At 47.3% G+C, this 11,799-nt stretch overlaps 1 protein-coding gene across 1 annotated transcript in view; it reads right to left on the bottom strand.

The window, feature by feature from the left end:
* Positions 1–2,923: 2,923 nt before the first annotated feature.
* Positions 2,924–11,799, bottom strand: part of VPS35L (VPS35 endosomal protein sorting factor like) — a 144,172-nt gene continuing 135,296 nt past the window's right edge. Inside the window, exons 27-29 of the mRNA XM_023728326.1 lie at positions 11,598–11,716; positions 4,633–4,779; positions 2,924–4,143 (exon numbers count right to left, since the gene is read on the bottom strand). Of these exons, the coding sequence (XP_023584094.1) occupies positions 4,045–4,143; positions 4,633–4,779; positions 11,598–11,716 (365 nt within the window). The 3' untranslated portion in view covers positions 2,924–4,044. The remainder of the gene's footprint in view (positions 4,144–4,632; positions 4,780–11,597; positions 11,717–11,799) is intronic.

Below are 11,799 nucleotides of genomic sequence, written 5' to 3'. Positions count from 1 at the left end.
GGGTTGCAACCAATGTCACAAAATAATGTGTGTATAAAATTCTGAATGAGAAGTTAACTTGAGCTGTAAACTTTAACCAAAAGCACAATTAAAAAGACACAGGAAGTGGTGGGGAGGGATGATACTTAGGTGTCCCAAGGGTGATTCCAGAAAGTGGACGGTCGATTATCTACTGTCTTGCCCCCATCTAAGCCTTGGTGATGGATAGCTGTCATTGGAATGTGATGGTCAGGCCTTTCTTTCCCCTCCTGCCGTTTAGTGTAGTCTCTGTAGTAGGACTTGACTTTGTAACTCTATATATCACCATTGGCTCTTTTGGATAATGTTTCTAAGAGTTCCACTTGGTCAAGGGAAACTGTTGTTAAGTACACAGGAAATTCGTGAAGTCTGCTCCTGGAGCAGGGTCTAACCAGAGAAGGTTGGGCCGCCAAGTCCAACAACAGGATGCTGAGTATCCTCCAGAATGAACCCAACCCTGTCTCTTCACTTTGGTGGGTGCAGACCACCATCACTCTACCACCAGGCCCCTACCCAGAGGCAGTCTGCAATCTGGGGAGAATTGCTGCCTGTACTTCTGGGGTTAACTGGGGCTACGTCCTTCGTAAATTAAACATTGGCTTGAGCCCCCCCCGTCCCCTCCTTTTCCGATGTCCAGTGCCCTCCCCAAGCCGTCGGCGTGTTTTTCCATGTCACTCCTTGCCTGGATTTCCCGTGTTCTTCTTAAGTCTCGACTATGTGTAGAACATAGCCTGTCTCCAATGGGACAAGGTAGTTTTGCGGTTTCTGCTCAGAATTTCGGGGAGGTCTGGCATAAAACACAGCCGAGATCTGAGTTGACTATTTAACAGCCCTGTTCTCCAATCTGTTTGCCATCTCTCTCAGGGATTTCTCACTGGCTGACCCCCTTTCTATGGCAAGGTCCTTTCGGCACAATCTCCCTTCTTGAGCTGTCTCCCACACCTCACTATTCTTCCCACTGTATTCCTTGTGGTAATTCCTGCTATCTCTGCCTTGGCCTGTTAGGCTCTGCCCTGAGGCCGCCTTTCCACAACCAGACAGGCCCATCACAACTACTTTTCCAAACAGATGTATTTCTCCCCTAACAGAAACTGTATATTCAATTTTACAAACTATTACAATTATTTAGATCTTGTGGTAGGCAGACCAATGCCCCACGCCAAAGATGTCTATATCCTAATCCCCGGAACCTGTAAACATGTTAGATTACAAGTCGTCTCCCCTTATCCTTGGTTTTGCTTTCTGCAATTTCAGTTACCTACAGTCTGAAAATATTAAATGGAAAATTCCAGAATTAAACAATTCATAAGTTTTAAATCGCGCACCGTTCTGAGTAGCGTGATGTAATCTTGCGCTGTCCTGCCTGGGACGTGAATCATCCCTTAGTCTAGCGTATCCACGCTGTATATGCTACTGGCCCGTCAATCACTTGGTAGTCATCTCGGTTATCAGATCGACTGTCACGGTATTGCAGTGCTTGTGTTCAAATGATCCTTATTTTACTTAATGGCTCCAAAGCACAGGAGTAGTGATGCTGGCAATTCAGATATGCCACAGAGAAGCCGTAAAGTGCTTCCTTTAAATGAAAAAGTGAAAGTTCTCCATTTAATAAGCTATTTTGAGGGAGAGAGACCGACCACATTCACATAACTTTTATTACAGTATATTGTTATAATTGTTGTATTTTATTATTATTGTTAATCTCTTACTGTGCCTAATTTGTAAATTAAACTTTATCAGAAGTGTATATATATAGGAAAAAACATAGTGTATATAGCGTTCAGTACTGTCTGTGGTTTCAAGCATCCACTGGGGGTCTTGGAACAAATCCCCAGCAGGTAAGGGGGGACCACTGTACAAGACAAAGGGGAATTACCGTCAAATTGCAGATGGAGTTAAGGCTGCTCATCAGTTGACCTTAAAATAAGGAGGTTATCCTGGGTTATCTGGGTGGGCTCAGTGTAATCACAAGGGTCTTTGAATGTGGAGGAAGAAGAGCCATTGTCAGAGAGACTTGATGTGACAAGACTCAGCCTGCCACTGCTGGCTTTGAAAACAAAGGAGCCATGAGCCAAGGAATGCAGGTGGCCTTTAGAAGCTGGAAAAGGCAAAAAATCAGATTCCCCCCTAGAGCCTACAGAAGGGAAGGCAGCCTGTTAACACCCTGACTTTGAGCCTAGTGAGGCCCATGCTGGACTTCTGACCTCCAGAACTGTACGATGATAAAACTGTGTTGCTTAAAGCCACCAAGTTTGTGGTTATTTGTTACAGCAGCCAAAAGGAAGTTAATATGGGGCTCATGCAGAAGTGTCCTTCATTTTTACTTATCTCCTCGAATTCTTGCTTGAATTCTTTATTTCTCCATCCCTCCTGATGGTAGTAGATTTCATCCCCTGCAGACTGTGGTTTTCAGAGACTGGGTTATTGATTTAGTAATGGGCTGGGGGAAACTGGACACAAGAACACACAAAATCTCAGCCGCCTAGGCAAGGCAAAGGAGGGTGCAGAAGCTCCCTCTGCGGTAATGCATACCTGACCTAATGTGAAAATCCAGGTTCAGGTCGATGTCTGGGCAACATAAACTCACTGACATTTGCAGCCTCAAAGTAAAAGAAATGACTTGAAGAGCATACTCTGTGAATTTGCCAATGATTTTTCACTTAAATAGCATCGTATAAGTAAACATGGTATATAAAATAATTTTAATGGAGATATCAGTTTTGTGAAATAAAGGCCACCTGTGAATATTTAGATACTACCACAATGCTTTCTGAGGTTCTGTATGTTTTGTTCAGTAAAGGGGAGGGAAGTAGGCATTCATTAGTGTCTACTACCATTCTGTAGTCTATTTTCTCAACCATTTCTTGGGCGGGGGGAGGGGGCGGGAGGTGGAGTGGGTGTGGGTGTTATCATTACCAAGTTGGCCAGAAAAACCATTTTCACAGCATATTCTTGCTTTTACACTATCCAGTAAGAACATGAGTTTATATAAATTTATATTTAAAAATCATTGTACTTTCTGAGGTTAACTGCTGTGATGCTGGCATTTAGCACACAAAGGGTAAAGAGATGAAATGTCATCTATGCCCAGTGTATAGCTTCTCAAAGTACCATAGTTTGGGGCACTTTAATCCACAACGTGGATGCATTTTCATGGGAAACAGGTTACAGGCCAATCAGTATCACTGCTCTTACTAATTCAAGATGTCAGTGGGAGTTTGTGGCTGTAATACAAGACTCAGACTCCACCAAACTGGTGACAGAAAAGTAGCCAGAATCATATGCTGTTTATAATTACAGCTGAAAAGGAGGCTGGGCTAATATGCTCAGACGTGTTCTCTTTCTTCTGGATGAAGAGTCAGAAGTAATTAAATGAACAGTTACGAACAGAGAAATGTTCCTCCAGGACATTTACTTGGTTACAATGTACTTGCCACTGAAGCCACAGCGAGTCTCGGGTTTGACGTCACTTCCTCCTTTGACCCACAAAGTGCCATGTCCAACCAAGAGGTACTTTTGATAGAAAAGGAGCTAACTGGGCCATCTGCCTTTTATAAGTCCTCCGAGGTGGTGTGAGCAACATTCGATTCCAGACTTTAGGCCCTCAGATTAAGCGCTGGGAACTGTGGCACCTGAAAAGTGGATGCTTTCCAAGGTGGTTTTCCCAAAATATGACCGAAAATAAAGACATTACTTGCATTCTTTAGTTTCTCTCTCGCTAAAGGCCCATCTGATTCCTCCCAGGGCTTACTGAGAACCTCAAGGCCACTTGTAAAAAGAAGCAGAAGATGCTGCTTCTCGGTGAGCAAGATTTGATGTGAATGCTCACAATCCCCCCTTCTTCACTGTCAGAATAATCTGGGCAGAGGCCAAGGCATCAACCCATCTGTATATATGTTTAAAAACAACAACAACAAAAAACCCCCCAAAACAAACAACTTTCTGAATTCCAGTAAGAGTCCGGGGCAAAGTGTCTCTGGACTCAGCCACAGAAGGCCTGGGCCCAGGCCTGGGGAAGGGACAGGGTCAGGTCCGTGACTGCAGAGGGAGTCTCAGGGCCAGCTCAGTCAAGTGACTCATGTCTGGTTGTTTGCTTCGCTTCTTGATGTATTCCAGAGTTTTCACCTAGGAGGAAAAAAGACAGAACCGTGTCCTTTCTGGTCCAACTCTCTATCCTTGGAACCTAGGGCTCCAGCAAATCAGCCATGGTGGGAGTTTACACATTCTTCTAACAGAGAATAGGTGAAATCTTTTGAGGATGACGGAGAGAAAGAAGCCAGCAAAGTTTAAAATGCAACTTCTTAGATTACAACTTGCTCTTATAAAACCAGATTTGATTGCAACCAAGGAATGACTTGGTGTTTTAATGTGTGTGGTCTTTTTATTTAGAGGGAATAAACTTTGAAGGCCATGCTCTCTGGCCCTAGCAAGTGGCCAGCAGAAATCTCAGGCCTAGAGCCCTTCTAAAGGGGAGGCTGCACCTGCTGGGTGCTCAGGCCCAATGCCGAGGTAAGGCCAGGCATTGTCTGGTCAGTCGAGCCCCATGGTGGGCCCATTGTGCTTGCTGGGTCCCGTGCCTCGTGCGTTTGCTGCGGGGCCCTCTGAGTGCCTCACCATGGTTCTGGTGTCCGCACAGCCGTGCCTCTGCGCCAGGTGCCACAGGTTGACGGAGAGCTGGTTCAGCTTGTTGTTGCGCAGGTCCCCATGGGCCAGGATGCTGTTAAAGAAGGAGAGGCTCAGCGAGCTCTGGCGCTTCAGGGCCTGAAACAGACAAGGAAGGTTACTGTCTCTGCCGGGCTCAGGCTGGGCCCTGCAGAGACCCACGGACAGGTTCTCTGGGCAGTGTTGACTCTGGAGTAGGTCACACCTCGGTTCAATGCTAGCTCTGCCACGTATCTGCTGTAGGGCCTTGGGGCAGCTGCTTAACATCCCCGAGCCCCAGCTTCTTCATCTGTAAGGTAATACCTACCCTCCTAGGGATCTCATGAGGATTAAATGAGATGATGTATATAAAACATTTAGCTCTGTGCCTCACAAGAAACAGGAGTGAGTGATACTTTCAGGAGACTGAATACTAGTGTGGGATCAAGGAATGAAACTTAACCAACCAACGTTAAGTCCTCGTGCTTTAACACAGGTAAAATTTAAAAGTGAAAGGCTAAAAAATGTCTCTTTCAGATGTGCCCCCAAACTACCTAAAACTGCAGTCCCTATTCCTGTCCCTTGGCTGCTTGTGATAAAGACCAAACAGCGGCTACTACCAGCCACAAACAGAGCTCCCCAACGCTTCCAGCCCACGTCCGGCTTTTACAAGAACCATTTTACACTCTGACGCCATCTCTTTGCTCTCTTGCTCAATAATCTGATACAAGAGGTACCTTGGTAAGAAAAGTCCAACCAAAACGTCAAAGTAGACCAAACTTGAGCCCCAGCTTTGAACAACATAAAGCCAGAAGGGGAAATAAATGTCCAGGATGCAACAACAAGCTGAGAAGAAAGGATACAACCTCCCAAAGGTGCACAACCTCCCAAAGGCCCAGTCAACAATGAGCCTTTGCTGTGTCATGGAGCCCATGTGGCCAGGTCAGGTCACATGTCTATGCTGGACCCTGGAGCGTGATGCCCAGGCCCTGGCCGGGTGGCCCTGGCTGGCATCACAGAGTGTCAGGGCTGCTAGGAGCTTCATGCATTGGCTCCGAGCCCTGGCAGTAACGGGCATGGAACCCTTGCTGGAAGCCAGGTATCAGGCTCTGTGCTTTACACAACACGATGACTCTCTGAGGTAGGTTCCTTTATAACCCCCTTGGTAGGCAGAAATCTAAAGCTGTCCCCGCAAGAGTCCCATCCCCTGGTTATTCAAACACAAGCCTAGGTACTGCTGTGAAGAGACTTTGCAGATGGAATTAAAGTTGTAGACCTTAAAGTAGGGAGATTATCCTGGATTATTTGGATGAGTCCAGTCTAATCACCTGAGCCCTTAAAATTAGAGAAACTTCTCAGGCTAGAGTCAGAGAAAAGCAGCAGAAGAGGAAAGCTGGGGAGAGATGAGGCAGACGGGGAGGCCAGACAGATTCAAAGCACCAGGAGGACCTGCTGGCTTTGAAGATGGAGGCGGGTGGGGGCCAGGAGCAAAGGAATGCCAGTGGCCTCTAGCACTAAGAACGACCCCAGGCCAACAGTCAGCAAGGAAATGGGGACATCAGTCCTACAACCACAAGGAACTGCTCTGCCAACACCCCATATAGATGGGGAAGTGGATGCTGCCCCGAGCAGAGCCCAGCCAGCCAATACCTTGGGTTCGGCTTTGTGAACCCAGAGCAGGGGTATCAGCCCAGCCAGCCCCGACTTCAGATCTACAGAACTGCGAGATGGTAAATGGGTGTTGTGTGAAGCCACTAAGTTTGTGGTCATTTGTTATGGTGGCAACAGGAAACTAATATGATCACACTTTGCACACGAGGCACCTGAAGCTCCAAAGATTTACTTGCCCAACAACCACAGCTAGTTAGTGGCAGAGTGAGGCTCTGAGCTCCAGCTGTGCATCTCCAGAGCCCTCACCTGTACCCATACTACCTCCTCACGTCCCACCCCCAGGTGACGAGATGTGCCCACAGACTTCTGACTAGCCCCATATTTAAAAAAAAAACATTGCTGTTGAGTCGATTCCAACTCATAGCAACCCTATAAGACAGAGTAAAACTGTCCCATAAGGTTCCAAGGCTTTAATCTCTGGGAAGCAGACTGCCACACCTTTCTCCCATGGAACAGCAGGTGGGTTCGAACCGACAACCATTTGGTTAGCAACTGAACACTTAACCACTGCACCACCAGAGCCCCTTAGTCCCATATTAGGAATCCAAATTCTGAAGAGGCTCAGAGGCCTGCTCAATGCAGCTGCCAACTGCAGCTGTGTGGTTTTATCCAGGGAATCAGGGGTGGCTGGAACCATCCATCGGTCCATCCAGCCATTATTCCACAAATAGGCATATTGAACTTACCGAGAGCCAGACCCTGTGCTAACTTCTGGGCCAATTTGTCCCCCCCCTCTTGTGGCTTCCCCCAAGTCAGAATTTCAAGTCTTTTAGTGAAGGAAGAAAAAAAAAAAAGCCAAGGAGTAGCTTCAGACACAGTTGGGTAAGGGAGGCTGAGTGGCAATGAAGAGACTTGGGCCCCCAAATTCAGCCTGCCTTGGCAACGGCTCAGACCAGGTCACAGTCACAGAAGCAGCTGAGCTGACAGTGAGGCACCTCATCACGGAGGCCTGGCACCTACGCACAGCCAATTAACCGTCTGCTGACTGCCTGCTCTGGATTCATTTATCAGACAACACAGGTCCGCGCTAATCCGGAATCTGAGCAGAGAGCACCGGTGGTTCAGCAGGTTCCAGCCCATTCTGCACACCTTTTAAGCTGGCCCTCAACTGATTCTTGGGAGAACAGGAGGACCCCATTGTCTGCTTAGATCCAGAAGACCAAGCAAAAAGAAAATTCTGTTTCAAATCCAACTCAAATAGTCTCCACTGAGAGAGGCCCTTTAACTACACATTTCACTGAAGCAGGAGAGATTTTTTAAAATGTTAAACAAGAAACACCATCTCTGAGTAGCTATCTCTCCACTCTGTATCTTCTGAATAAGCATTTTACCCTAAAAAAGCTCAGTTCACATGTGTTTTAAATGCCACTGCCCATTAAAAATAAGCTTGTTAGAGCCGGGTGTGAGGGATGGGAAAACATGCCAGCTGATATTCAAAGACCCAGAAAAACACAAACGCGTTACTGAGAGAATCAAATCAAGGCCTCGAACCACCTCCTCTCCACAGAGGTTTTAAATAGAAGAGTTTCTTTTTATTCTTGTCCTATGAGAATTGTCATTTCCAGGAAGCTCGGAGGGTCTGGCACAGTGCCTGGCTTCACCACACCCAAACAACTTCATAAAGCTCTTCATTAAAACAGGCCTGGCTCCTTCGCATGGATGGAAAGGATGGTTTTGGTAGCAGGGCCGCCACCAGCGCTAAGAAGAGAGGAGACGCTTGGGAACAGCAGCGGGAAGCTGCCCTCCGGAAATCGGACCTCTCTCCCTGTGCTGTAAAGCGACTGGGCAACAAGTTTGGTGCTCTTGGATCACCAGACTCCGGAGGACTTCACCTCCGGGGCCCCTGCCGCCAGGTGGCCGCCTGTGCTGAATTTCACATGGCATTATTCAAATGAGGATGACAAGTTGCATTTCAGCTCAGTCCACCTGTATTTTTCTAATAAATATGCATGTGGACAGACGTTCTCACCATCACCACCCAGTAAAAAGACATAAATGTTAAAACAGTTCCAAATTCTATGGCTTTGGGCTGTCTTTTCATTGTGAGCTTGGGGAGTGGGTGGGTGAGGATAGCTAGTCATTTATGCTGTCCTGGCTGCCTCTGATGAAACCCAGCCTGTTATATTAGACTGAAGAAATGTATTTCCAAACCACATTGCGAATTTTTCCTGGGTGCCACTTGCCAAATACACATCACGTTCCTGGGCTAGAAGATGGAGCCAGAGCTGACAGTTTTAAGAAGTCAGGGAAAGGAGCTAGGAATCATTTTTCACTGGGGTGGGGGATCTAAAATAGTATAACAAGTTCAAGCTGAAGGTAGAGGACGTCCATTTCTCCTGTACGGTATCAAGGGCTTGCTCCTGAAACCACCTAAGCAGAGATAAAACCACTGTTCTTGGCCCTCACTCGAAGTTCCTTTGACCATGTTGTTGTTGTTAGGTGCCATGGAGTTGATTTTCACTCATAGTGACAGAGCAGAACTGCCCCATACGGTTTTCTAGGCTGTAATCTTTACAAGAGCAGATCGCCAGGTCCTTCTCTGGCAGAGCCACTGGGTGGGTTCGAACTGCCAGACTTTTTGGTTAGCAGCTGAGCGCTCAACTGTTGCACAACCAGGGCTTCCTGACCATACGGATTTGATGAACCTGTTTTCCTGAAGAGGCTGGTCTTCTAAGGCACATCCTTCCACTGATAGCCAGGTGTCCTCCAAGCACTAACTTCTCCAGAGTTCTGGGCACCGCAGCCCTGAGCCCAGCAGGGTTCTGCCACCCACATGAAAGCCTTACTTTCTGACCTGCTGACTCCCACTGCCCCTTTGGGTTCCATAATTCACTGGAATGGCTCACAGAACTCACAGAGAGTATACCATACTCACCACTACAGGTTTATTAGAGTCAAAAAGGATACAAATGAAGGGACACACAGGGCGACGTCTGAGAGCGTTCCCAGCGTGGAGCTTCCACGTCCCAAGGGATGCACTACCCTCTCAAGAGCAGATGTTCTTGCCAACCAGGAAGCTCTCTGAGCCTTAGTGTTTGGGGCTTTTAGGGTCAGTGGGACACACCCACACATCCTCCCTGCCCAGAGAGAGCACTAAGAGGCACTCAGGGCCCCAGCATTTCTGAGCTTTTTGTTGAGCGTGTAGTCCTCCGCCCTTTAGCCTGTTGACCCTAATGTAGGACCTTAAGGCAGTATGCCTGGATTTGGCAGAGGCCACAGAGAAATAGAGCCCCTGCCCCTCCCCCTCACCCTAAAATCTTACTCTCTTTCCAGCACTTGTTTGAATACCCTGGAGAGAATGGGATCCCAGGACATACAGGTTTGTACTGAATGTTTATATTTACAGCTATCTGGTATTTTTATGGCTTTCTTGGTGGAGTGGGAAAGGAGGATAAGGACAGGGATGTCATCTTATACAGTCTGGAAATAAGAATTAAAAGCCAGTTTGATCTTTTGTCTTCAAAGGGTATGTGGAAGCAAAGTCTAGGAACAACTAAGAATTCAGGAAAACCCTGGTTTGGGAAAGAGGGAAGTAGCTAGTGCTTTGGAAGAAGGGGCAGGGCTGGAAAACCACTGAGAACAGAGGAAACAAAAATCTGTCTTAGGTCTGGGAAAAGGAATTGAAGGCGAGGATAGAGAAAACAGGCCCCTTCCTGCTGAGATGAGATCAGGAACGAGTTGTCAGGTTGTCTCTTGATAGGTGGGAATCAAAAATTTGAAATGCTCAAGGCTTCCAGAAGGCAGCTCAGAGTAGGTCAAGAGCAAGACCCAGGGAAGCATGTGGAGGTAACAAGTCAGGCACCAGTTAAGCCAGCCAACTGCCTCCTCCTTGACATCAGGCAACAGCTGATGTTAACTTAGCCAGCCAACTGCCTCCTACTTGATGTCACGCACAAGATGAGCCAAGGGCAGAAGGTAGAGGTGGAATGTCAGGCCCCAGCTTTGATTCCTAACTCATTGCCAACCTTCTCTCCCCTCCCTCCACCTTGACTACACAGCAGGAAATCAGCCTTAACACAGTAATGGAGACCTCAGCCTTAACAAAATAATGGAGACCTGCCTGTGCCTGAACAACCAAAGCCTCAGACAGGGTTAGTGGGATCCATCTGTGACTCCATGTTTGGGCTAAAGCTGCAAAAATGGAAGCCATGGTCAGCATTACTTGGGCAGGGAACCAAGTAGTTACTTATATTGTACTATATGGAAATTATACTGAAGTCAATCAACCATCTATCTATCTATATGGAAAATATGAGAAAACTGCTCTGAAAAAACGTAACGTTTGATAAAAGAATATATTTTGTGGATAAGAGCATGGGTTCTAGAAGACTGCCTTGACCATATTACCTAGCTATCTCTCTAGGATTCAGTTTCCTCATAAGGAAAGTGAGGATAACACCTGTACCTAGCTCACTGGATTATGTGCACTTAATATATACAAACTACACCTTAATCTATACAAAGAGTTTGAAAAACATACCTACTGTTGTTGCTAGATAATGGCCACAAGCCACTTCCTAACAGGGAAGTGCAATACCTTGGCTGGTTGATGGGGACAATGTAGTGGTTAAGAGTCCCAGCTTGGGAATCAGGGTTAGAATCCCTGCTGTTCTATTGCAACCAGAGGGGCTCCAGATATTTCTCGGAGCCTCAGTTTCCTTTTATGTTCAGTAGGAATAAACAGCTACATTTCACAGGGTTGTTGTGAGCATTGAAAGAGCTGAGACGTGGAAAGCACATGCTGTTACTTATTGAACACGTATTGATTGCGTATGCCCGGCTCTGTTCCAGGTGTGGGGGACGCTGTAGTGACAGATGGATCCCAGAGGCCCAGCTTGGCTGTGGGCTGGTCGTCAGGCACAAGCAGGTCTCCAAGACTCACAAGGTCCCTGCTCTCATGGAGCTTACATTCTAGTGGGGGAGGCCAGGAACAGACAAGTACGCATACACACAGGACGTTTCAGACAGTGGTAGGAGCACTTCAGAGGCACGAGGGAGGCAATGGTTGCTTGAGAGCAGGGGCAGGAAGGGTCTCTCTGAAGAGGGGATTTTTTGCTGAGACCTGACTGATGTGAAGACCTGGGAGAGGCGCATTCCAAACAGAGAAAACAGCAGGAGCAAAGGCCCTGAGCATTTGATAAACGGTTTGCACATAAACATATCACTCCCATAAAATCACTTCCTTTCCAGTATGAACACCAAACCATTCTAGAAACATGTGCTTTCCTGCAAGGGGTGGGGGCTGGGGGCAGACAGAGGGCACCCACCTCGTCCTTGGCCAGAGCTTTCAGGTGCTCCAGGATCTGCACCATCACCGTCTCGCACAGTTTGTTGTTTTCAGCCAGGAACTTGGAGTCTCCCCCGTAGAGGCTGTCGTTGGAGTCCACTGATGGGAACAAACAAGAGCCGTGAGACACACCCAATCCTCGGCCATCCTGGCCAGGAGAGGCAGCGCATGTCAAGTGGTGG

This window comes from Trichechus manatus, unplaced genomic scaffold (genome assembly GCF_000243295.1).
Source record: "Trichechus manatus latirostris isolate Lorelei unplaced genomic scaffold, TriManLat1.0 scaffold00024, whole genome shotgun sequence".
NCBI classification, from domain to species: Eukaryota; Metazoa; Chordata; class Mammalia; order Sirenia; family Trichechidae; genus Trichechus; species Trichechus manatus.
The sequence above is the reverse complement of the archived record's forward strand: the minus strand, read 5'-3'. Positions and strand labels throughout refer to the sequence as shown.